General features: G+C 33.7%; 5 protein-coding genes across 6 annotated transcripts; 1 reads left to right on the forward strand and 4 right to left on the reverse strand.

Moving 5' to 3' along the window:
* Nucleotides 1-1,946: 1,946 nt before the first annotated feature.
* Nucleotides 1,947-3,698, reverse strand: LOC105761525 (cytochrome P450 89A2). Its single transcript, XM_012579364.2, has one exon. The coding sequence runs from the start codon at nt 3,617-3,619 to the stop codon at nt 2,081-2,083; it is 1,539 nt and encodes a 512-aa protein (XP_012434818.1). The 5' UTR covers nt 3,620-3,698; the 3' UTR covers nt 1,947-2,080.
* Nucleotides 3,699-7,243: 3,545 nt separating this feature from the next.
* On the reverse strand, nt 7,244-9,115 carry LOC105761524 (cytochrome P450 89A2). Its single transcript, XM_012579363.2, has one exon. The coding sequence runs from the start codon at nt 8,984-8,986 to the stop codon at nt 7,457-7,459; it is 1,530 nt and encodes a 509-aa protein (XP_012434817.1). The 5' UTR covers nt 8,987-9,115; the 3' UTR covers nt 7,244-7,456.
* A 7,647-nt stretch (nt 9,116-16,762) lies between these two features.
* LOC105761523 (cytochrome P450 89A2) lies at nt 16,763-18,697 on the reverse strand. Its single transcript, XM_012579362.2, has one exon. The coding sequence runs from the start codon at nt 18,327-18,329 to the stop codon at nt 16,788-16,790; it is 1,542 nt and encodes a 513-aa protein (XP_012434816.1). The 5' UTR covers nt 18,330-18,697; the 3' UTR covers nt 16,763-16,787.
* Nucleotides 18,698-19,640: 943 nt separating this feature from the next.
* Nucleotides 19,641-21,629, forward strand: LOC105761522 (tubulin-folding cofactor A). Its single transcript, XM_012579361.2, has 4 exons — nt 19,641-19,795; nt 20,091-20,251; nt 20,545-20,631; nt 21,296-21,629. The coding sequence occupies exons 2-4, from the start codon at nt 20,099-20,101 to the stop codon at nt 21,395-21,397; spliced, it is 342 nt and encodes a 113-aa protein (XP_012434815.1). The 5' UTR covers nt 19,641-19,795; nt 20,091-20,098; the 3' UTR covers nt 21,398-21,629.
* Nucleotides 21,630-21,816: 187 nt separating this feature from the next.
* Nucleotides 21,817-25,521, reverse strand: LOC105761521 (uncharacterized). 2 transcript variants are annotated; one of them, XM_052623809.1, is made up of 4 exons: nt 25,153-25,521; nt 24,563-24,692; nt 22,902-23,569; nt 21,817-22,707 (listed from the first exon to the last, which is right to left on the reverse strand). In XM_052623809.1, exons 3-4 carry the CDS (start codon nt 23,507-23,509, stop codon nt 22,017-22,019), a joined length of 1,299 nt encoding a protein of 432 aa, XP_052479769.1. In that variant the 5' UTR covers nt 23,510-23,569; nt 24,563-24,692; nt 25,153-25,521; the 3' UTR covers nt 21,817-22,016. The 2 variants fall into 2 exon arrangements, with proteins under 2 accessions (XP_052479769.1, XP_012434813.1); XM_012579359.2 differs by lacking the exon at nt 24,563-24,692 and having other exon boundaries at nt 25,153-25,520.
* Between the last annotated feature and the right edge of the window lie 888 nt (nt 25,522-26,409).

Here is a 26,409-nt window from a genome sequence, read left to right on the forward strand (position 1 = left end):
AGTTTTTATTTAATAATATAGGGATAAATATCAAATTTATATATAAACTTTGATACAAGGTGTATTTAGATACATGAACTTTGATTCGAAGCAATTATGCATATGAAACTTGAATTGCGGTTCGTATGTATATATAAAACTTTGATGTTGATTCAATTGTGCACATTTAAATAAATGAATACATACATTTATTTTCATATTGGATTAATATAATTGTTTACCAAATAGGAATATACTTATTAAGATGTCCTCATATGACATGACGTATGATTGATTGGAAATAAGCATAATAACTTGACAATTTTAATAGAAATTACCAACAACAATAATAATTGAACTAAGATTATTAAATTAAAAAATAACTTTTAAAGTAAAAAACGAATTCTATACAATTATAGAGGCTAATAACATATTTTAACAAAAAAATGTAAACAAAAAAGACGAGAGAGAAAAAAAACCCACAATTGCCTTTTTATTATGAGTATCAATTCAGCAAGTTTCTAACTGAATAGGTGTTACGCGTTAACCAGACACCAACTCAATTGGATATAAAAATATTCTTATTTTATAAAATAAATTGTATTACTTGAGATTTTTTTTTTCATTTTATATCTCTTTAAATAGAAAAATAAAGTATGTAGACTCAAAAGCCCAATAAAAATAAACGATGATATAAGGGCTAAACCCACCCTAGCTCTCTGCAGCGGACGCTAACAAGGGAGGGTTACGCGTTAACCAGACACCAACTCAATTGGATATATCCTTATTTTATAAAATAAATTGTATTACTTGAGATTTTTTTTCATTTTATATCTCTTTATATAGAAAAATAAAGCATGTAGACTCAAAAGCCCAATAAAAATAAACGATTATATGAGGGCTAAACCCACCCTAGCTCTCAGCAGCGGACGCTAACAAGGGAGGGAGGAGAGTGATTGGAGAGTCCAAAGCCTGCATGGCTGACATACCATCAACTAACAAATCCACTGTTGAGGAGGAGCCAATGCTAGGGCCAGGTCATCAAGGACTGTTGTCACCACCATGGTGCACGTCAGGGATACCGACGGCTGTAAATGCTTTCGAGAGGGCATCAACACCCAACCAGCAAGGGTTTGGTGCAACTCGATTGACTTCACCATGCACGAGCCAGCGAGGCCAAACGGCAACAGTGCTCCGCCTTGCACAGTAGCCTTGCTAGAGCGCTCAAAACAGAGGCTGAGGAGACAGGGGACGTTCCAAAGCCAAGCAAAAAGGGAGAACCCCAGAGAAAGCAATGCACTACCCCTCGTCAGGAAAAGAAAACTAGCACAAAAGGAGCCAAAAACGAAGACAAAAGGAATGGACCAACCACAGTGGTTGGAGATGTGAGTGGCGTCGGCCCAACAACCGAATGGTCGCTCCCTGAGAGGCCGAGGCACTAGAAGAAACGGACGAGAGAGCCCTAAACTTGAAAAATAAATGTATTCCTAAATGGATAAATGAACAAAAAATTCTTTTTAAGTTTCAATATGGGCTGAAAAAGTGAAGAAAAAAAAAAGAACAAAAGGAAATGTCGTGGCCACTACTACGATGGTGGATGCCAAATTAATAGAATTTGTAAATATGGAAGAACTAAATTTATTGTTATATCAATAAAAATTAGCCACGTTAAATTATTATTTGACAAATTTAAAGCTAGTTAGTTCATGTTATTTGAATAAAGAATGAGGACATAACTATCTTTCATTAATCATTACACCTTTGTAAGAAACAGAGGAAACAGAGAGCAAGTGGGATGTCAAGTTAGGTCTACAATCAAAATAAACCCAAACCAACAAAAAAGTATAGGCTAGATTGTATGTATATATAAAGCTTAAACTTTACGAAAGCTGCTTTCAGTTAATTGTGGGTGAAGTACCTGACTAGGTGCACCATTACCTATCAATTTAATTTATCATCAAGAAAAGTACTTAAGTATCTAGTTTCATATAGGAAGGGATATGCATACAACACCACATGGACAATATTGAAAGCTAATTTGACATATGACCAATACATTATTCTATATATAATTAAATATTTTAAGTAGAAGACCAATAGCTTAGCTCTTCCTTGGTGAGATGTGCGCCATCAATGGAGTCTTCATCACAACGGTGAACTCTTGCTTCTCCTCCAAGCTGATATCATCTCCATCCATGGCTTTCCATTCAAATTTCCAAATCAAATTAGCCACAAAATACTCAAGATGAAGCAATGCCAAGCCTAGTCCAGGGCATATTCTTCTCCCAACTCCAAATGGCATCATCTTAATCTCCCTACTCCCTGTGATATCAAACACTTCCCCCCCACCAGCATTGTTAATGAACCTCTCAGGCTTAAATGCCATTGGATCCTCCCACACCTTTGGATCCCACCCCATATCTGCCACCATGAAATTGATAGTTGAATTCTTGGGGATCAAATATCCTCCCAAGACAGTGTCTTCAGTCACACAATGAGGCACCACAAAATGTGCTGGTGGGTGCCTTCTTAGCCCTTCCAAAATCACTGCTCTCAAATAAGGCATCTTTTGTAAATCCTCTTCTTTGATTTCTTCAACACTATCTCCCACAACACCTTTGATTTCAACCAATAATCTATCTTGAATATGAGGGTATTTCACCAAATTTGCCATTACCCACTGTAAAGCAGTGGAGGTTGTATCAGTACCAGCATTGATGAACTCAGAGGCCAAAGTGACCATTTCAGCTTCATCAAGTTTCCTTTTCTCCTCTGGTAATTCCAAATCCAACAAAGTATCAACATATGCCAACACATAATCAGCACTTCCCTTGTTACTCAATCTCTCATCTTTAGCTTTCTTTCTTGCTCTTATCAAAGGGATATATGAGTCTTCAAGATCCTTGCGTAGCTTAAACAATTGATCCCATTTCTTACGAAGTAAAATCTTGGTCACTCTAGGCCATAAGTTAAGCACATTGAATCTCCCAAAACCAGTAAACACCCTTCGTTGAAGATCCCCAATCTCTTTAATCTGTTGTTGACTAAGTTTATCACCAAAACACATTAAAACCAACAAAGATAACATAGCATATTGAAACTGAACCAAAACCTCAACTGATTCTCCACTTTTAGCCTTTTCCTGTAAACCATCAAAAAGAATATCCAAAACCCATTTACGAGCATGAGAATACGACTTCACACGCGAGGGATGGAGGATCTCCGAAGTCAAGTTCCGACGAAACAGCCGCCAGTTCGGACCGTAGGAACCGGAACTGATGTTATGTTGGTTGCTGTTCATGATCTTGTTAGCAGGGAGAGATTTGGGTCGGTCCGAAAACAGGGAACCGCTTTGGATTAAAGCTTGGTGAGTAAGGGAGCGGTCGAAGACAAAGATGGAAGGACGAGGACCGATATAGAGAGTGACCATAGGGCCAAGGCTTCGGCTGAAGCGGCGGAGGCTTTGTTCGATTTGAAAGAAGGATTTGCGGACCCATAAGAAGTTGCCGATGATGGGGAAAGTGGAAGGTGATGGTGGAAGAGTGTAGGGCGGTTTTTTGGAAGAGGAGAAAAGGTAGAAGAAAGCTTTGAGAAGAAGAGAAATGGAGATTGTGAAAAGGATAAGGAACCAAGTTTCCATGTTTTGGGGGGTAAAGTGTTAAGTTTCAGAGAGGAGATGATCGAAACTTGGAGCTGTCAGTTTCAAGTTTTATGGCAACGGTGACTCCTCTCTTGTCTTGGTTCGTGTTGTGATATTTGAGTTTTTAATGGTAAAAAAACCTCTCTGGTCCCTCTCAATTTGATATTAAGAAAATTGGTCCCTCTCAAAAAAATTAAAGCAAATTGATCCCTGTTAATTTTGAAAGTCAGCAATTAAGGATAATTAATCAAAATATTAATGTTTTTTTTTTGTCAATTGTACATATATTCTATTCATATAATAACAAATTTTAGCCCTCAAAGTTTATATATTTTGTCAATTTGGTTTTAATTTATCAAATTTAGCTCACAATATTTATACATCTTGTCAATTTGGTCCTGATTTAACAAATTTAACCTGTAAAATTTACACATTCTGTCTATATTTAGACAAAATATGTAAATATCGAAGGCTAAATTTGTTATTATACCAATCAAAATTAGGTACAATTGACAAAAAACATTATGTTGTGGTTAATTGTTCTTATTTGCTCACATTAAAATGGTCACATTAAAATGGATAAAGGATTAAATTGCTTCAATTTTTTGAGAGGACCGATTTGTCAATTTCAAAATTTATAGGAACTAAAAAATGTTTTTATTGTTTTTAATGCTTTATATATATAATATATATATATATTATATTTCTACTAAAATCCAATTTTCAAGGTTTTAATTTTTAAAACTAGATAGATGGATACACCACCAGTTATCAATTTGATTGATTTATCCAGTTTAATAAATAAATTATTAAAAATTAGAGAAAATCAGTGCAACCAATTAATCCAATCATTCGAGAAGTCGGTTCAGCTGTTGAATTGATTCGTAGTTCAATCGATCCGATCCCTTAGTCTAGATCGATACCCTAACATGTTTTCGATCCAACCAATTTGAATTACGAGTTTATTTCTAAAACAATACTTATTTTAGATCTAATAAAGAAAGATGAAAATGAAAAGAGCGTAAAACAACAAAGCAAATGAAAAAAACGAGTAGAATCAAAGTGAATGGGTATTCAATTTAATTTTTTTGTGTGTGTGTGAAAGTTCAAAGACTATTATTTGATGAGATTAGATGTAGGAAAATTAGCTGCAAAATTTTTTTAATTTTTTCCTTGTTGTGCAATTGATTTTTTATATAAATTAATTAATTTATTTTTTACAATTATTGTTAAGAAAATTTTAAAAATATAAAAATAATTTTTGAACTATAACTCAGAACCAAATTAGTTATTAATCTTTTGAATTAAGGTGTGATGTTACTTTTTAATGGAAGTTAATAGCCAAATGACAAAAATATAACAATTTGATAACGTTAGAGACTATTATGCAACTCTTGAAAATTGAGTGACTAAAATGAAATTTTAAATAAAATCCAAGGACAGTTGATATAATTTACCCTTACAATTAACTTAGAAGGCGAAAACCGTGCCACGTATCACTTTAAATTTTAATAGGAAGTGTGTAGAAAAATTAAAAAAGAAACAGTGGGTATGAATGACGTAGCATGTCAAAAACTTGTTTAAACTGGGATATTATTCCTTAAGATTCATTAATGAAACCTACTAACGAGCAACCATATGAGATGTTTCAACTTTTACTTTATAGGCTTATATTCATATGTGGTCCAAATCGGAATGAACATGGTTGGATTTGCCTCGTCCAACCCAAGGATGTGTTTGCAAATTCATTTGGTGCCTAACTTTGAATCATGGAAGAGATTTGTAAGTTGATGACTTAGTAATTGAAATATGATTAAACATTGATTTAAAAATGATAGTTGCAATTTAATTTTCTTGATTTCTACTCGTGTTGTTAATTCTAGATGACAGATAGGTTAACATAAATTCTAGTGGAAGGTGAGTTGAGTACCAATCATTTAGCGATCTAATCGAGAGGTACTCAAGATTAATTGTAGGTAAAACCCTCCAATTGAAGATCCTGATAATCGAAGGCGAAGCTGGTAAATGTGGTATATCACTTGAAGGAGTTAGGAAAAATTATTCCACTTGGAGGTGTTGTTGAAGATGTGTAAGAGACAACTATACTTTGCAAGCACTCTGCTTAAATATGGAGACACATCAATGTAACATAGATTATTAATTGCCATTGACCGAAGGTGATCCTTCACCATCTCATTTTATGTATCGAGGTTGTATAAGTAAAATAGTCTCTTATTTTTTTATTATGTTTACTTGCAATCTTATTGTGCATTCCCTTTATTAACTGTTAACTTATATTAGTAAGTTGGTAGTTAGTGAGTTGAGTTAATTAGTTGAAGTCATTCGTATGATTTTTCATGGATTCGTTCATTGAAATATTTCGTTGTAATTATTACTTGACAATGATATTGTGCACTTGTAGTTATCGAGCGATTAGTGGATGTTATTTTTTTTTACGTTAAACTACATATTTATTTTTTATGTTAATTTTTATATGCTAGCTGCTGATTAGCAACAACGCTGGTATATGAATCGTTATATTTATGGATTTTTCGCATATGTTTCTTTCATAATAGGGTGTCCAAATTTTCCAATTGTAATTGCAATTGACATGGAATTTTAAACATTTAAACACATAAATAATTGGCATAGATTCAAGGACTTTGTAATTAGTGGCAGAGCCCAAAAATGTTTTTTGGGCGGAATTAATTGTATATTTTTACAATAGTAAAAATGTAATTTCAACATTTAATATTCTATATCTTTATAATTTTTAAAGGATTGAATCAAATTTTTATTAATTTTTTGGGAGCCAACTATCAAAGTGCTATTTTACTATTGCTAATTTAAAAATTTTATAAATTACAAATAGTCTAAATAGAAAATTTTCTATTTTAGGGAACCGGCCCCTGCCAGCCCCAACCAAACCCTGGTTCTGCCACAGTTTGTAATCCATTGACTCTCTGTAGTTAAATAACAGTAACTTCTTTTATAATGCAGAAGATAACACAACTCTATTTTATAACATATTCAACATTTGTTAATAACAATAATAGCATAATATTGGCTAAAATAACACACACATATTTACTATAAACATTTAGTAAACACAATAAAACAATATTAACATAATATTGGCAAAAATAACTTATGAAAACCTTAGTAACACTCATAACATAAAAATGGAAGAAAAGTATTTACATGATAGATCAACTTGTAGTAATTTTGAAAGTAATTGGATTGGGTCGAGGATAAGTAGATTTTGAGTTGAGTTGATTATATTTTGTATATTAATATTTTAACGATTCAATAATTAAATTTATTGATATAATTATATTTGTCATGTATGCAAATTTTCGAACCGATTTGATATCTTTATCATATTGATTTGAAAAACCGATATTTATGAAAAAAATTTAAAAATTATATCAAAATGTATAATCAATATGAATTGGATTCCTACCCAGCAAATTATATCCCAATATCAAACCCTTTCTACTAAACTCAACCACGCTTCAAAATGTGGTTGAAGGCTTACAGCAGTAACTGAGCGAACAAATCAAAAGCAACGTGCACCATGCCTTTGACTAAAATCATCAATTTAATCTAATCCTATGTAGCATATTCAAAATAAGTTATGAGGCATACCATTACTCATGACAATCAGTCCAAGTGGCGTTGTTTCATTGGCCATCAGGTTTTTTTTACATGTAATAGAAAATATAAGAGAAACATACTTTTTAAAGTACTAATTTAGAAAACAGACATCTTTACATATCAAATTTCCCAAAAAAAACAAAGGTTAAGTATCAATATTTCAAGTAGAAGACCAATAACTTAACACTTCCTTGGTGAGATGTGGGCCATCAATGGAGTCTTCATCACAATGGTAAACTCCTGCTTCTCCTCCAAGCTGATCTCATCACCATCCATGGCTTTCCATTCAAATTTCCAAATCAAATTAGCCACAAAATACTCAAGATGAAGCAATGCCAAGCCAAGTCCAGGGCATATTCTTCTCCCTACTCCAAATGGCATCATCTTAATCTCCCTACTCCCTGTTATATCAAACACTTCCTCACCAATGAACCTCTCAGGTTTAAACGCCATTGGATCCTCCCACACCTTTGGATCCCATCCCATATCTGCCACCATGAAATTGATATTTGAATTCTTGGGGATCAAATATCCTCCCAAGATAGTGTCTTCTGTCACACAATGAGGCACCACAAAATGTGCTGGTGGGTGCCTTCTTAGCCCTTCCAAAATCACTGCTTTCAAATGAGGCATCTTTTGCAAATCCTCTTCTTTGATATCTTCAACACCATCTCCCACTACCTGTTTGATTTCATCCAACAATCTCTCTTGAATATGAGGGTATTTCACCAAATTTGCCATAACCCATTGCAAAGCAGTGGAGGTTGTATCAGTACCAGCATTGATAAACTCTGAGGCCAAAGTGACCATTTCAGCTTCATCAAGTTTCCTTTTCTCCTCTGGTAATTCCAAATCCAACAAAGTATCAACATATGCCAACACATAATCATCACTTTCCTTATTGCTTAATCTCTCATCTTTACCTTTCTTTCTTGCTCTTAACAAAGGAATCAACACATCTTCACGTTCCTTGCGTAACTGAAACAACTGATCCCACCGCTTACGAAGCAAAATCTTGGTCACTCTAGGCCAAAAATTAAGCACACCGAATCGTCCAAAACCATTAACCGCCCTTCGTTGAAGAGCTTCAATCTCTTTAATCTGTTGTTGACTAAGTTTATCACCAAAGCACATGAAAGCCAACAAACATAACATAGCATATCGAAAATGAACCAAAACCTCAACTGATTCTCCACTTTTAGCCTTTTGCTGTAAAGCATCAATAAGAATATCCAAAACCCATTTACGAGCATGAGAATACGACTTTATACGCGAAGGATGGAGGATTTCCGAAGTCAAGTTCCGACGAAAGAGCCGCCATGTTGGTCCATAAGAAGCGGAGTTGATGCTATGTTGGTTGCTGGTCAAGATCTTGCTAGTAGGGAGAGCTTTGGGTCGGTCTGAAAACAACGAACCGTTTTGGATTAAAGCTTGGTGAGCAAGAGAACGGTCGAAGACAAAGATGGAAGGACGACGACCGATATAGAGAGTGACTATAGGGCCAAGGCTTCGGCTATGGTGGCGGAGGCTTTGTTCAATATGAAAGAAGGATTTGCGGATCCATAAGAGGTTGCCGATGAAGGGGATAGTGGGAGGAGGAGATGGAGGAAGAGGGTAGGGAAGCTTTTTGGAAGAGAATAAGAGGTTGAAGAAAGCTTTGAGAAGAAGAGAAATGGAGATAGTGAGGAGGAAGAGGAACCAAGTTTCCATTTTGGGGGTCCCCGGTAAAAGCTTTAAGTTTCAGAGATGAGAGACGATGGAAATCTCGACTTTCAGTTTGAAGACTTTTATGGCAGCTATGTCTCCGTTTTATCTTCTGTCTTGTCATGGCATTGGATTTTTTGTGAGATTCTTTAGAAGCTTCTTGTGCTTGAATTTTCATGCCATTGAGAAAATTCTTTTTCTATAATAATAATAATAATAATAATAATAATAATTTAAAATAATTATATATAGAAAGAAGAGAAGAAGTTATATAAAACTGTCAGTTTATCTCTATTTTAGAATAGGTGAATGAAAAATAAGATTTTATTTCATTATTTTTAGTATTTTTAATTTAGATTTGGATTTTTAAGAGAAAAAGTTAAAAATTTTAATGTGTTATTCTCTTATTAGGAAGGGATAAAGATAGCGTGAAATTATAATTTCATAATGAAAAGAAATAATATTAAACAAATATATTTTGGAGCAATAATTTCTTGGTAGTTATGATTGATATAGAATAAAAGTTAAAATTATAGGTTAAAATGAAGTTTAGCTACTTGTCCTCCATTTGGGAGGTAGTCTTTCTATTTTTATTGAATAGAAGTTGATTATTTTATTTTTAGATTTAAAATATAAGTTTAAGGTTAATACTGTTGGAATTCTTTTATTTAATTTTGATTCATTACAATAACATTTTTCTTATTGCACGGCTATTAAATGAGTATTTGTTCATTGCAAAATATTAAAATAGTGAATTTAATAGAAGTTTAATGGGTTAAGTATCGGACTAAAATTTTAAATTTGAAAAGTAAATGGACTAAATTTTTAGAAATAAAAGTAGAGAGACTACATTTTAAATCTACAAAGAGCATAAAGATTTCTGTATCATATTTTAATCTAAATTCTATAAGGATGATCCTATAAAGATACTTTTAAGCATCCAATAAAAAGTTTATTTCATTTTTGTTAATTTTTAAATTATTATCATGTACTTTCCAACACTAGATCAATTTTCCTTAATAATATTTAAGTGTAATTGGTATTGATTAATTAAATAAAATTTAAAGGTTTTAATTTATTGTATAATGGGTTTAGAATTTTAAAATTTTGAGATTTATGATTTTAGGAAAAAGATTAAATTATGGTTGAGGGTTGGGGTTAATGTTTAAAGCTATGTAAAATTTAGGATTTAATAACTAGGGTTTAAGTTTTAGGTTTCAGAATTTTTTTTATAAAAAAAGATTAATTTTATTAAATTTTCTTGAGACCTAAGTTATCTTATATCTGAAGTTTTTCTTCATGTTCAAATAGTTCTTTGAACTACATGTTTTATCATCATGTTCTATCCCTTGTTCAAATAACTGTTCGGACAAACGTTCGGACAACAGTTTGGACGTGGCTTTAAGATAGCTCAAATGCGGTATAAAGTTAGTATTTTTTACTTTAACCTTCATGATACGTTACACTATCAGCAAATGACTCTTAGACCATGTCTTATTTTATCCTTAATGATGTTGATCAAATTTGGAGAGAGAGGAAGAAGGATTGACTTTCATCAACTCACACTTTACCTTTATCATTTTACTTGGAGACCAATCTGGTTGTTTTACTTGGATATGAAGGAAGTTATAAGATAGTTATTGAAGATAAATTCAATTTTTTACTAAGACTTTTAAGGTTATCAAAATATTGTTTAAAATCTCTTCTTTCAACCTATAAGTAGGCTTGCATTACTACATATTGTGGTGTGGTTTGTAGAGTGTCTTTTGTAATCAATTTCTTTGTGTTTTTCACTTGTTGTTTTGTGACACTCTTGTTAAGTATTTTTTGAGAGAGATATTATTGATTGTAAGTGAGGTTTTGGGAGAAATTTGTAACAATTTGAGTTCGACTTTAAGGATGCAATTATCTATTATGAGGGGTTCGACTTTCAGACAAATTGTTAGTGAAAATTATTCCCTAAGCGAGACTTCACAGATATAGGTGGCATCCTCTGCAAACCTCTTTAGCCAATAACGACTATTTTTAGACTTAAGTTTTTAGAATTTTATGGTACTTAGAAATTTATTTAAGAGATTACATATTTATTCATTTATTAAATAGTGTTTGACTATAGATTAAATTGTCAATGTGTAATTTTATATTATTTTTTGAAGGATTCGTATGTTTTTTAAAACTTTATCATTCAACTACCCATGTAAAAGAGGCTTGGCTAGTCATATTGGACACAAATAAATAAAATTAAAATTTTATATTTTACTTTGGGTGAAACAAGTTTTCTTTAAAAGTTGAGTGGTATTTTTTTTTTTTTTGAGTTTATTAAGGGTGGGTTTGGATGGGAGATTAGGTGCGGTGCGGTGCGTTTAACTTACTTTTTGTCTCACGCTACAGTATCGCTACAGTATCTAATCTTACCGCCACCGCTATTTTTACATTAACCGCAGGTAAACGCACCGCCCATCCAAACTCATCTTAAGCCTTTCAAGAATATTGATCTTGGGTTCTACATCAATGTCGCCCAACCTACCCCACAATTGTGTTACTTAAAGTAGATAGTTTGACAAGTTTCTTCAACTATGTGAGTTTCATCCGATTCTCATCACATGCATTCCCCTTCTTATCCAACGCAACATTCAACAACCGATAACATAAAAACTATAGGTATGTGTAATAGCCCGATTTTAGGCTTAGTCGGAACAGTGGTTTCGGGACCACAAATCCGACGAAAAAAAAATGTAATGGCTTGAATTTTCAGAGGTGTCGGAACGGTGATTCGAGATCACTAAATTCGACAAATGGGTAGAAAATATTATTAATTTAGTAAGTATAAGTTAAATATGAAGTTAGGAAAATTTTTGAAATAGTGAATAGTGCACTAGAAATAAATATTAAAATAATTAGAATCTAAATGAGGTATCAAGACCTCGGGATTTTAAACTGAGCCATAAATATTTTTATAAATATTTATGGAGTGTTAAAAGTTAGTATTAAAGTTTCGTTAAGAAATTTTAAAGTTCTGATAATTAATTGAACAAAAGGACTAAATTGTAACAAATGCAAAATTTTGGGAAATGATTAAATAGCTTAAATGATAAAAGGAAGAGGGCTTAAAAGACAAATAGACCCAAGGTCTATTTGGGCTGGACAACAGAGGCATGAAATCAGCAAGAAAGTAAGGAGAATTAAGGGCAAAATTGGAAAATTGCAAAATTTGCTTAATAAAGTTAGGACCCAAGTGGAATTATCTAGATTTCTCTTCATTTTCTGAATTCTCATCAGCTAAAACACCATGGAAGGGCTTCTTCAAGCTGGTTCTTCATATTTTTATTACAAGTAAGTTCAATTCTTGACTATTTCTTGAAATTTTTGTATTTTATGACTTTTACAACTAGGCCCACTTGTTAAATTCATTAGTTTTTGATTTTATGAAAGAAGTTGAAAGTTGATATGAATATGTGCTGGAAGTATATGATGATTTATCATGAAATTAGAGCTTTAAATTGTTCATATGCTGATTTTATTGAAAGAATTGAATAGAAAGTGAATGTTTGGGACCTAATAGTAAAAGAGTTTGAAGATAGAGTTATATGTGGAAATTCTGAATTTCAATAGTTGTGTAACAACTTATAATGTCTAGTAAAGTACTAATTGAGAAAATTAGATTAATTGAGGGGTTAATTGAGAAAGGACCGAATTGTATAAACTGTGAAATTTGGGGCAAAATGGAAATCAACATTTTGCACTAAAGCAGTTTTGGACAGCAGCAGTAGTGTAACTTTGAAAAATCACAAAAATTGTAGAGATTGAATTATAGGATGAATAAAATATGAAACTAAAGCTTATTGAGTCTAGTTTCTTATAAAAGAAATGATGTAAGCAATGGAATTGTAAATCATGAGATATAATAGATTTTGTGAGACAAGGTCAGAATGAATTCGGGTTCCCCTGTTCTGACTTTGGAAAATCATTAAAATTGTAAAAAATGATTATGAGTTATAGTTTATATGGTTAGAATCCTTAATGAGTCTATTTTAGAAGAAACAAGCTAAAACATCATCCGAATTCTGTACAATGAGATAATTAATTTTAGTGAAGAGTGGTCGGAACTGTCAGACAGCGAAACAGGGAAACTTTAAAGAATAAACTGTACTATTTGGCTGAACCAAAATTATGAAAATTTTATGGTATGAAGATATGTGAGTCTAGTTTCAGGAAAATTATCGGATCTTAATTTGGAGCTCTGTAGCTCCGGATAAAAATAATTTAGTGACTCTGACTCGGATAAACAGCTTTGAATATACATGTTAGTAAATATTGAAATTATGGTTAATGTTGTTTAAGTGTGTTATACACATTAAGGATGTGGAATGGAGAGGAGGAGGAGGAAAATTGGGAAATATATGAATGATTCGTGTATAAATGGTCATATGTTTGATTATAACTCATAAACGATGAAATATGAATGATGCTTATTTTTTGTGCATTATTGGTCATGGTTTAAGCTCATGTGTGAAAATAAAGTTTCATAGTATGTGTGTATGGTATATTCAGTATATGATTTGGCATGAAATAATACCATGAATGGTTTATGAATTAACACATGTTGGTAAGCCGATATATGAATAAATGATCAAATTGAGCGGAACGCGGATTTGAGTACTTCTGATCAAGTGACAAAGTGATAAGTGGTAGCTTTAGCTACACTTATCTGATCAAGTGACAAGTGGAAAGTGATAAGTAATAGCTTCGGCTATACTTATCTGATCAAGTGACAAAGTGATAAGTGATAGCTTCGGCTATACTTATCTGATCAAGTGACAAAGTGATAAGTGGTAGCTTTAGCTACACTTATCTGATCAAGTGACAAGTGAAAAGTGATAAGTGATAGCTTCGGCTATACTTATCTGATCAAGAGACAAAGTGATAAGTAATAGCTTTAGCTACACTTATCTGATCAAGAGACAAAGTGATAAGTGGCTACACTTATCTGATCAAGAAACAAAGTGATAAGTGGCTACACTTATCGATCAAGAAACAAAGTGATAAGTGGCTACACTTATCTGATCAAGAAACAAAGTGATAAGTGGCTACACTTATCTGATCAAGAAACAAAGTGATAGGTGGCTACACTTATCTGATCAGGGACAAGTGATAAGTGATCATACGTAAGACCATAGTTATACTATGGCAAAGTGAAAGTGAAGTACTCAATTTTCCGTGACTGTTCCCTAATTTGATTAAGGATGGTAAGTGACAAATGGGCCCGAAAGAATTAAAGTAAATAGATAAGTGGTAGTGTATTTATATCGAGACGATGTTGTTATTCAAACTAAAGTGATATTTTCATTGCTAAATTGAGAATTTCATAAATGTGTTATTGAATGGTATAATCAATAAACATTGAGTTAAATGGTAAATACGTATTAGTTTTGAATTTGATGTCATTGAATTGTACGTGAATTAAATGGAAATTGCTAGTGATATGATTTAAATTATGAGCATGAGAAATTGCGAATTGAATGAAATGGAAATGAAGCATTAAATTGCATGAGTATGTATCGGGTCTCGCAGACCCTAATTATTATAATTATAATATTTTAAGGATATATTGTGAAAAGTTATAGAAACATGTTAATTATTTTGAAAGTTTTAATTTTGATGAAATTTTATAACTCGGTTAAATACGTTTACAAATGTATGTGTTTTGGTAATGCCTCGTACCCTATTCCGGTGTTGGATACGGTTAAGGGGTGTTACAGTATGTGCTAATATTCAATTATTGTCTACCCCATTGTAGGGGTGTTCATTCGGTTAACCGACCTGAAATAACATTAACCGAATTAACCGACCTTTCAAAATCTTTAACCGTTAACCGAACCGAAATTTTTTTCAAAAAAATTAACCGAACCGAAATTTTATCGGTTAATTCGGTCGGTTAACCGAATTAACCGAAAATTATATGTTTTTTATTTTTGGTTAAAAATTAACCAAATTAACCGAATTAACCGAATTACCCGAATTACACGAATTAACCGAATTACCCGAATTAACCGAATTAACCAAATTGAATCACTACATAATTAAATTATTTTTAGACTTTTAGACTTTAGTTTTAGTCTTAGTTTTAAAATTTTATTTTTATTTATTAAATTATTTGTAATTTAATTTTATGATTGGGTTGGGTTGGGTTGGGTAATTGGGTTGGGTTAAATACTTGGGTTTAGATTGGGTTTAGATGAATAGTGGGCCTATTTATATATTATAGTTTTATTTATTAATTTTTTCGGTTAACCGAAAAAATTCGGTTAACCGACCGGTTTCGAACCGAATTAACCGTTAACCGAAAAATCAAAAAATAATTAACCGACCCCCGACCGAAAAAATTCGGTTAACCGACCGATTAACCAAATTCGGTCGGTTAACCGAATTTTTTCGGTTTTACCCGAATTTTGCACACCCCTACCCCATTGATTGGAAAGCCAGTTTTTAAACCAATATATTCTAGCATTATAGTTGCTATCCTTCATGGAAAAAAGTATGTTTTTTTGCCTCCATCTTTCTAAGAATGTGACAAACAACTCCAGCATCATTCCAAACTTTATTATTGTAGATGCCTATGATAAATCATTCCTTCTTAAATTATCTTGGATATATCTATTCGACTTTGGAAGATTAAATTATATGAATAATTCAATCAATTTGTTATTCAAAATATCATAAATTAATAATTACTTTCTTAAAATATAAAAGAAAATTTCATTATAATAATTTTTAATTGTAACAAAATCTAATAACAAAGAAAGGACTTTTTTTTTCTAGGTGGGGAGTGTTTAGTTTTATTTAATAAGATTTTCAATAAAAACAAAAAAGAATAAATGGGTATTTATAGGAGAGGAAAAAGACCTCAACACCAGTGCACTACACCAAAATAGGTTTATAGTTGCACTTTTAGCGGCTTTTGGATAAAAAACGCCGCTAAAAATAAGCATTCGCGGCGTTTTCCAGAAAGGAGCCGCAAAAAAACATAAGCCCAACGATGCCGTTTTCCGAGCTTTCGTGGCTTTAGCGGTGTTTTTAAGAACGCACCGCTAATGCTCAGGGCTGTAGCGACGTTTTTTAAAAAGCGTCGCTAATGCTCAAGGCTTTAGCGGCGATTTTGATAAAGCGCCGCTAATGCTCAGGGATTTAGAATAATTTAAAATATTTGTTAAAAAAGGAAAAATTAAAATAGTATTATTTAAAATACTTTGAGGCGCATCTTGTAAAACGTCGCAAAAATTTTGAGCAAAACAGCTCTGTTTTATTATTTCATTTTATTGCTTTAGTGGCGCTTTTCAAAAAACGCAGCAGTAGATTAGGCTTTAGCGGCGCTTACATAAAAACGTCGCTATAGAACTCGAATTTGTGGCTTTCAGTATATTGCTTTAGTGGCGCTTTTTAATAAACGCCGCAATAGATCGTCTACATGCAATAAATATTCCATCAATTTGATTATTTTGGCATCAACATTCATTAATGTCGAGAATTGTGGAATATGTTTTGATAATTACAATAATCCTAACAATTAGGGATACTGTTTATTCATAGATTTCATGCTACATTGATTTTGACACCTATAAATATTGAAATATTTGCTTAAAATAAAATTTATTCTATGGAATAACTCCCCATACACAACTTTGTTTTTTACATTATTTCAATAAAAACCCATTATTTATTGTATGACTTCTATTAGGAGCTAAGATCACATATGACCAATTCATGATCACATATATAATTCAATATTATAAGTAGAAAGTCCAATAACTTAGCTCTTCCTCGGTGAGATGTGGGCCATCAATGGAGTCTTCATCACAATGGTGAATTCATGTTTCTCCTCCAAGCTGATGTCATCTCCATCCATGGCTTTCCATTCAAATTTCCAAATCAAATTAGCCACTAAATACTCGAGATGAAGCAAAGCCAAGCCAAGTCCAGGGCAGATTCTTCTCCCTACTCCAAATGGCATCATCTTAATCTCCCTACTCCCTGTTATATCAAACACTTCCCCCCCACCAGCATTGTTAATGAACCTCTCAGGCTTAAATGCCATTGGATCCTCCCACACCTTTGGATCCCACCCCATATCTGCCACCATGAAATTGATCATTCCATTTTTTGGGATCAAGTATCCTCCCAAGACAGTGTCTTCAGTCACACAATGTGGCACCACAAAGTGTGCTGGTGGGTGCCTTCTTAGCCCTTCCAAAATCACTGCTTTCAAATATGGCATCTTTTGCAAATCCTCTTCTTCGATTTCTTCCACATAATCTCCCACAACACCTTTGATTTCAAGGAACAATCTATCTTGAATATAAGGGTATTTCACCAAATTTGCCATAATCCATTGCAAAGCTGTGGAGGTTGTATCAGTACCAGCATTGATAAACTCCGAGGCCAAGGTGACCATTTCAGCTTCATCAAGTTTCCTTTTCTCCTCTGGTAATTCCAAATCCAACAAAGTATCAACATATGCCAACTCATAATCATCACTTCCCTTGTTACTCAATCTCTCATCTTTAACTTTCTTTCTTTCTCTTATCAAAGGGATCAATGCATCATCAAGTTCCTTGCGTAGCTGAAACAACTGATCCCACCGCTTACGAAGCAAAATCTTGGTCACTACTCTAGGCCATAAGTTAAGCACATTGAATCTCGCAAAACCATTCAACACCCTTCGATGAACAGCACCAATCTCTTCAATCTGTTGTTGACTAAGTTTGTCACCAAAACACATCAAAACCAACAAACAACCCATAGCATATTGAAAATGAACCAAAACCTCAACTGATTCTCCACTTTTAGCCTTTTGTTGTAAAACCCCAAAAAGAATCCCCAAAACCCATTTTCGTGCAAGAGAATACGACTTTTTACGTGACGGATGGAGGATCTCCGAAGTCAAGTTCCGTCGAAAGAGCCGCCATGTAGGGCCATAAGAAGCGGCGCTGATGTTATGTTGGTTGCTGTCCATGATCATGTTAGCAGGGAGAGATTTGGGTCGGTCTGAAAACAAGGAACCATTTTGGATTAAAGCCTGGTGAGCTAGGGAACGATCGAAGACAAAGATGGAAGGAAAAGGACCGACATGGAGAGTGACCATTGGACCAAGTGTTCGGCTGAGGTGACGGAGGCTTTGTTCGTTTTGTAAGAGGGATTTGCGGGCCCATAATAAGCTGCTGATGATCGGAAAACTGGAAGGTGACGGAGGAAGAGTGTGACGAACAGTTTTCGAAGAGGAAAAGAAGTTGAAGAAGGCTTTGAAAAGAAGAGAACTGGAGAGTAAGAGAAGGATAAGGAACCAAATTTCCATTTTTTTCGGTGACGAGGAAATGGGAAACTTAGGCTTGGTGTTTTATAGCGGCGGTCTCTTGCATGTCGTAGGATTTTTGACCCAAATTTCAATGTTGAAAATCACCTTTTGCTGAGGGGATTATACAAAAATGTCGAATATTTTGGGTTGGATTCCGTCTTAGTTAACAACGCGCATGCCTAAGGGTTTGAAGCTATCAATAATCATGTCGCCTATGGCTTGGTCGGTAGTGCAATTCCTACAGTTCCAAAATTGTTTCTTAATTCTTCGTTCTTGCTTCTTGAACTAGCGAATGTTAAATCAGTTTATACACAATCGGATTTAGTCTCCATTTCCTTTTATTTGGATTTAACACAAGCAATTGCATTGCATTTCCTATTTCAATTCATCATGTTCATACAAAGCAAAGCCAAAAGAGTACGAAAGCTCAACCAAATGCATGAGCCCTCACCCTTGACTTGCCCCCTCCAATTCCATGTACGTTGCTTGGGGAAACTCAATTCTAGAACAAATTACACATCCAGCCACAAGACCTATTTAAAAAGTGGAAAGGTTTGAGTAAAAATATAGACTTAAAAAATAAGTTTAGACAAAAAAATAAGACCCATTTAGAAAACAGATCGAGTCTCAGGTAAGACTTTTTTGGTCTGAACCCAGTTCGGTCCAAATATGCAAAATAAAAAAAGTTTGCTATTTCTTTTTTCTTACTTTTTTTATTATTTTGTTGCTTTTTGCTTATTATTTTTTTCACTATTTTGCTATTATTTCACAATTATGTTGTTACTATTTTGTTGCTATTATTTTGTTGTTATTGTATAACTCTTGTTTTATTGTTACGATTTTAGAGGTATTTGCTTATTAAGTTGCACTTATCTTAGTGTGTTATTTAAGTATACATATATTTTTTTAATTTATTCTCAATTTATCGGGAAATATTTTTTTTAATATTTTTAGTATTTTTGATATATTGTATATATTTTTACAAAATTTATATAAAAATAATAATACGGACGGGCCGAGCTCGATCTTTAACATTTTTATCCATGCCGCACTTGGACAAAAACTTAAAACCATTTTTCGAGCCCAACCCTAACAAAGGGGCCTAAAATTTTGATTGAACCTGACCCGAATCAACTTAACCCGATCCATTAACACCTCTGCTGCTTAAGTACAGCAAATGTATCGGAAGTTAAAATGAACCTGAACAACTCATTTTATAATTCAATCTAAATCTAAATTAAATTTATATTAAAACTAATTCAAATGGAGTGGATCCAAATTAAAATTTACCTCATTCAAATCCGGACTAAATACGGTCTACCGGGTCAAGTGGGCTAACCCGGCCCTGCTATTGCTATACCAAATATTTCTCATGTTCTCTTTCTTGGCCTGCTTTTTCACTTTGTGAAGCTTTCATTTCTACTCCACTCTTCTTCTCATCTTCAGATCTCATCTCCTTCCTTAAGGTATGTAATTGTATGCTTTTTTCTATTATTTATTTTGGGTTTTTGTTTCCATTCAAACAAGAATCGATTGAACCCATCTCTTCAAATTCCAAAACGAACCATCTGTTTGGTTCCCGAGAAAATGCAAGAAAAAACTATAGTAAAAAAGGATGATAGGAAAAAAAAAAGTGCTGAAAGGATGAATAGTATTGTAGTACTACTTATTGAAACCAAAGAAATTTGGGGGTTTTTTGGGAATGATTTATAGTGTGGAAATCAGTAAAAGAAAGCATTTTGATTTATTTATTTTTTACAGGTTAACCAATGGCAACAGTTCGAAATCTGAAAATCAAGACATCGACTTGCAAACGAATTGTTAAAGAGCTTCACTCATATGAGAAGGAAGTTGAAAGAGAAGCTGCTAAAACAGCTGACATGAAAGAGAAAGGAGCTGACCCTTATGACCTAAAGCAACAGGTATTATTATTTTTAATTTGCTGCTTTTTTAAAGCTCTTCCCCCCCCGACCTTTTTAATGGTAGAAGTTTGCCTGCCGTAGAGGTCTAAGTCCTTGAGAAAGACCCATTTTTTAGATTCCATGTTATTTTTCATGTTTGATCAGTTCACCCCATCTTAATTGAAACATTGGTTTATATATTCGATCATGTTTGTGTTGGAACATAACTATGTTTGTCACTCATAATGTAGATTTTGGAGCTACTTGATGTGAATTGTTTCATATACATATAAGTTTTGATCTTTCTTGGGCAGGAAAATGTGCTGGCTGAATCAAGGATGATGGTCCCTGATTGTCACAAGCGGCTAGAGGCTTCATTAGCTGACCTTAAAGCAACTTTGGTATTGTACAATAATAGTATTTGATGAAGTTACTTGTCTTACTGAATTCATCACACTATTAATGAACTGTGATTTGATTGTTGTTCATTGTTTGTTCTACTAGAGCCTCCTAGATAGCCACAATCCGGTTTTATATGCTAATTACCAACTAGGTCCTGACCATATTTTGTTTTCTAATTACTCATATGAGAATTGTATTCAATAGCATTTCATTAGTTACTTTTTCAGTATTTAAATTCTTTGTTGCACCAAGGTAGGATGGTCCAGCAATCGGAACTGGTGCACTAACCATTGTTGAAACTCAAAACATATATTGCCATGGCATATGCAAACAGATTTTAGTTCTTGCGGACTTATGTTCTGAGGGGTTATTCCGATAGCATATATTGCCATGGCATACACAAACAGATTTACTTGAGAAATGTAGGCTTATACATACACTGCCTATAACTGAATTTGCTGGTAACTTTTAGGGATGACCGACTTCCAAATGCTTTGCACTTGTTCATGGTCATGCCATGTTCATGTTAATTTTTGTTTCATGCCTTGTTTTAGTTGTTTTTTCCCTTGTCGAGGTCATGTCATGTCTAAAATTATCAAGTCTACTTCCTACCCAATTGAAGATCAATTTACTGCATTTGATGAACTACATATTTGGTTTCAGGCTGAATTGGAGGAAGCGAATGAGAAGGAAGGCCCTGAATTCGAAGATGCGCGCAGCACCATAACCGAAGTTGAAAAGTTGTTTCAAACAACAGAGGCTTAGTGACAGCTTCTTTTAAGTGGCTGTAGTTACCATAAAAAAATTGACATAGATGGTTACAAAGTTTGTATGTTTCTATTTCTAGCTACAACCAGGTAAGATGTCTTTTGGAACTTGGAATCTTGCCAGTTATCTGAAACTGATTCTGCAAATACCAATGTTGTTTTCTTGAGTACTTAATGTCTGGTTTTTTCACATATTTGTGGAAGAAAATGGGAATTCATGCTTGTTTTTATGAGTTTATATGCAAAATTAGGCTACTTGCAGAGCTTAATGTGATGAGCATCTTCTGTCCCTTTACAAGTAAACAAAGCTCGATGCTTCTTAAACAAGATAACCTTTGAAAGTTGAATAATTGGAACCCAATGTGACTACTGGATTCCGGGAGTTCCTTGGACCAAAAGTGGAAAAACCTCAGCAGCTGTACAAAGTCCCCAGCTTGAAGACTGGATAGATTAGATAGGTGTCATTTATAGGCTGTACTGACACCATAAACAATATTTTGATAAAACCTAAACCAAAATATCCTATACACAATGCCAAATTATACAGAAATGAAAGCAAATATAGAGCTATACTTTGTTCATGGAAACAAATCACCTTAATTCTTTGTTCTTTTTTTTCATAAAGAATGGCGAGAGCCTCGGGAGCCTCTCCTAAACTTTCTTCGGAAAGGCTTGCATGCCTCGATGCTTAAGTCAACGGCTGCCGCGAGGGCCATGAAGATGGCAGCATCTTCTATGCATGTCACGTGTCGCATGGCCAGTTGCACTAATGGCTTGCTGTTCTTACCTTCCCCTTGGACTCTGCAGCTCATTACAAAGCCACCAGAGATCGGACTTAGTGCTGAAAAGTCTCCACTGCTTTGTGGACTTGGTATAGGAGTTGGTGCTTGCCGCATTAATCTATCGGTGTCGATAAAAAATTCCCCACCCTTTTCAGCACTAATACGTATCTCAGACATGAGAACCTCTGCTCCGTCTTGAGCTTCAGACAAGAGGTGAAATCGGCAGCATACGGCGTCTCTGATGCCACGCTCACGCCATGCCTCAAGTTTTCCCCAAGGTAACCAGCTCTCTGGCCTCACAACATCAGGACGAAGAATCAACCAAGCTCCCGGGTTGGACTTGGCAACCCAATCACAACCTGTTGATGGCACAAAGGGAGTGGTTATGAAGGCTGCCGCAACAGCCGAGCCGGACAGATCATGTATCTTCACCTTCCATCCTTTCCTCTCTCTTCTACCGGTCTCTATGTCTAAATTGTCAGCAGAACCTGGCCAGTAAGCGTTTAATAGGTCAACCTGTGATGCCCTGCAGTTCAAAACCATGAATACTTTCATTAACAATTGTCCGGAAAATAACAAAGACCCGTCTCTGAGTTCCATGACCCAAACAAGTCACAATTCCTCCTATTTATGGAAATCATTCCATGCAAATTTTTTAGCTAGACCTTCTTGGACATATACACACACAAATGAAACAGATGAAGCAACTTGTAACATAACCTGTCTCGACTGAATTTGCAACTGAAAATCGGTTGTTTTACAGAACCTTGGAGCTGTACAATCTGAGGACTTAACATTGTCACATCTTCAAACTGGAATACATATCTTGGATCAGGATCTAGTTGTACTCTCAAATGAAGTTCTGCTCCTGGTTTTCCATTTTCATGCTTGTTTTTACCGATCCCGATCCATCCATTGAAAAGAATAACTGGCTTCCCTTCACCCCATTCAGGACCCACCGCCAACTTGAATGTCCCAATCTGCTGTCTCTTGACTCCGACACCAAAATGCGTGCCCTTTCTCCCCATGAAGACAGTGATCTCCAAATAAGCATGGTGGTTATAGAAACAGCCAGGTGTTAGCAAAGCCTTCAAATCAGACTCTTCTAAATAAAAGCTAGTGGCAATACTGTGAATATCAGGTGTAACTTCGGAGGAGGATACTAAAGGAATTGGTGTTGTTTGGACAGGGAAACCTCGGAGTCGTATCTCACATGAACATGGGGCAGAGAATGCATGAATTCCAGCTTTTGAAGATTTCAGGGCTGGACCAGGAATCCTCAGACCTAGTGAGCCTATTGACAACCTAATGAAAGCCTGAGGATCCATTATTGTCACAAATATTTCCCCATCGTATAAAAAGCTTTAAGCTCCAACAACTCAATGAACCTGTCACATTTCATCAGGCAAGTAAAGATTAAATGCCAAAAACAAACTCAGAACCATGCTGTAACAAAGATTATTGCTTGCTAGGCGATCTGCATATGTTCATAACTTGAATTAAGATAACTTTAATCAAACATAAAACTTGAAAGGCGGCATATAAGCAGTGCAATCGAGTTGCCTAAGCAAGAAATTCCCAGTCGGAGTCAGTTAAGTAATTACAACAGCTTAGTTCTGTGGTTATATATGTATGATCATATACATTATACTGGCATGTACCATATCTATCCTTGTTATCTACCTTTACCCAATATTTCGAACAGAGAAAAACAAAAAGCTATAGTAGTAGTAGGATTTATTGATACCATTCAAAGTTATTTACTGCGACACGCAAAGAAAAGGCGCCAAACTAAAAGCTTCTTATGTTAGACAAATAAGATTCAAACCCTAAGCAATAGCTAGAAGATCTTGCCAAGTTCCGTAGCTCGATATTGCATCAAAAGCTAAATCATTCTCTTTGCCTTTTTTTTCTGTGGCAATATACTAATCAAGAGCTTCTTGCCACAGGTATTCCAAGCCATGATCAATATGATATATCAATTATAGTGAGATAAGTGGATCTTCTCAAACGCTGGTCGGTTTTCAACTGATTCATAACTGAAAATAGGGAGAATCACCAAGTTGAAATAGATAGTAAACTATATTTCTGCCATCTATGTCACATTGAAAGCTCAAGCAAAAGTTGAAATTATTGGAAACATCAACAGGACTAAGTTACACAGATCCTAGAATTATTGGACACCTAATTTGCCGCACAGCAGCCCTAAGAACAATGCAACAGGGCTTCTAACTTGAACATATGTACATACATACAGCAGCCTAGAAACAGTCATTTTCCTTACTAACATCCCATTCACCATCTATACTCATGAAAATTTATCAAACATATGTACATATATACATACATACATACATACATACATACATACATATACATACATATAGAGAGAGAGACTCCAGTGTCTCAAGCTGAAATTTCATTATCCACCTAACAATGCAACAGGGCTTCTTCAATTATCCTTTTGACTCCTTCAAGGTTCTTTTTTCTAAAACAGCAAATTGACCTCATCTGAACCAAAAGTTACCATAATTAAGCTTCCAAGTATATATAGTTTACTAAAATCCGACCTCAAAAACAAGAAATATTTTGCTTAGAATTTCCAAATTCTTCTCTTTTAGCACACTTTTCCATTGAAAAACTCCCAAAATATATATATGCCTTCTAACTTGAACTCAGAATGAAAAACTCACCAAGAATTCCCACTTAAAAAGGAAATCGCACATAAAATTTCAACTTAAAATGGAATTCAACAAAAAAAATATATATATATTTGTCGGTAACTTGCAAAGCAATCAAAAACATTGAAACCCAGCTAAAAAATCTGCATCCACCAACTAACAAAAGTCAAACTCACCTAAAATAACCCAAAATTTATATCCAAGTGTTAGCTATAAACATAACACACACACAAAAAAAAAAAAAGAGAGGAAATTCTTTAAATTAAAACAAAAAAATAAAAGAAACCCACCTTTGAATGAAGCTTTTTCTTCATACAGAAGTTGAAGGAAACAAATTTCCCAGAAACAAAAACATTAAAAATCCTTTCCTTTTACAGCTTTTACCCCCCAAGATGAATTCTTTTTTTCTCCTTCCCCACGTAAAAAGCCAAGCTTTTTATATAATGTCCAACAATAATTGGTAGTTAAAGAACAATGAATAATAATAATAAGGAACAAAATCAAAAGGCTTTAAAGGCAAATCTGGGTTTTCACGTAAGACTCTTTCGCAGATCACGAGGATTATTTTTAAATCATTTTATTATTTTTCTTCCATTTCATAAAATCTCTGTCTGTCTTTCTCTTGCATTTTTCAGATTTTTTTTTGTTCCTTTCTCTAATATATATGTACAGTAACTAAATATTGTAATTATACCCAAAAAGATTTTTTTCTCAATAATTTTCTCGAAATAAACGGCGAACGTTTCTTTGTAAATCATTTTTTAAATAGATTTTTCATTTAAATAAATGAAAAGAAAATAAATTATTAGTAAAAAAAAAGTATTATAAAAAGGAATTTTTGAGGAAAGAGAGGACGTGAATACAGCTGTAATCCGCGGCGGGTTTTGGTTGACACAAAAGTTTTATTATGAATTTTAATTTATTTTCAAAATTAAAATTAAATTATCTCAAAAAAATATCAAATAAAATTTTTAATAATTGTTCATCTTACATTCTCGTCCAAAAAATAAATAAATTGGGAACCTGTCAATTGTCTAAATATAAAATTGTTTAATTTATTCATTTTATTTCCTGTTCAAAATATTTTATTTTGATTCACAAGTGAATTTTAGCAGAAAAATATATATATTATCATGTATTCTAATTATAGATATATTTAGAATTATTCATAACTTTTTAATCTATAACTAAGAAAATAATATACACACTCAAAATCACGTTTTCTGTATTGACAAGGTCAATTAAGTTGGTAATTTTGACTTGTACAAAAATAATATTGGTCATTTATACTAAGCATAAAATAGAAGATACATTGGATATATTGTTATGAACAAGGAAATTAAATTTAAAAGAGTTTAAAGTCTTATCCAAATGAAACGATAATCTTGAAATTCAACTTTCACTAAGATTTTTATCATTTTAAACGATAAATTACTGATCAGATTTACTATAAGTAAGAGACTTATTTGTCAATGAATTGACTGATATTTACTTCAAGTAACATTCAACTTAATGAAGGTTGTTGACTTATCCTAGTTTAATTTGGA

The sequence above is a fragment of the Gossypium raimondii genome, chromosome 11 (genome assembly GCF_025698545.1).
Source record: "Gossypium raimondii isolate GPD5lz chromosome 11, ASM2569854v1, whole genome shotgun sequence".
NCBI classification, from domain to species: domain Eukaryota; kingdom Viridiplantae; phylum Streptophyta; class Magnoliopsida; order Malvales; family Malvaceae; genus Gossypium; species Gossypium raimondii.

What these genes read in the sequence shown, in the direction of transcription:
- LOC105761524 (XM_012579363.2), bottom strand. Translation starts at nt 8,986, where the DNA reads ATGGAAACTTGGTTCCTCTTCCTCCTCACTATCTCCATTTCTCTTCTT.
- LOC105761525 (XM_012579364.2), bottom strand. Translation starts at nt 3,619, where the DNA reads ATGGAAACTTGGTTCCTTATCCTTTTCACAATCTCCATTTCTCTTCTT.
- LOC105761523 (XM_012579362.2), bottom strand. Translation starts at nt 18,329, where the DNA reads ATGGAAATTTGGTTCCTTATCCTTCTCTTACTCTCCAGTTCTCTTCTT.
- LOC105761521 (XM_052623809.1), bottom strand. Translation starts at nt 23,509, where the DNA reads ATGGATCCTCAGGCTTTCATTAGGTTGTCAATAGGCTCACTAGGTCTG. An exon ending in TGCAAATTCAGTCGAGACAG is followed by an intron (nt 22,708 to 22,901) that starts GTTATGTTACAA and finishes TTTGAACTGCAG; the next exon opens with GGCATCACAGGTTGACCTAT.
- LOC105761522 (XM_012579361.2), top strand. Translation starts at nt 20,099, where the DNA reads ATGGCAACAGTTCGAAATCTGAAAATCAAGACATCGACTTGCAAACGA. An exon ending in CTTATGACCTAAAGCAACAG is followed by an intron (nt 20,252 to 20,544) that starts GTATTATTATTT and finishes TTTCTTGGGCAG; the next exon opens with GAAAATGTGCTGGCTGAATC. An exon ending in CTGACCTTAAAGCAACTTTG is followed by an intron (nt 20,632 to 21,295) that starts GTATTGTACAAT and finishes ATTTGGTTTCAG; the next exon opens with GCTGAATTGGAGGAAGCGAA.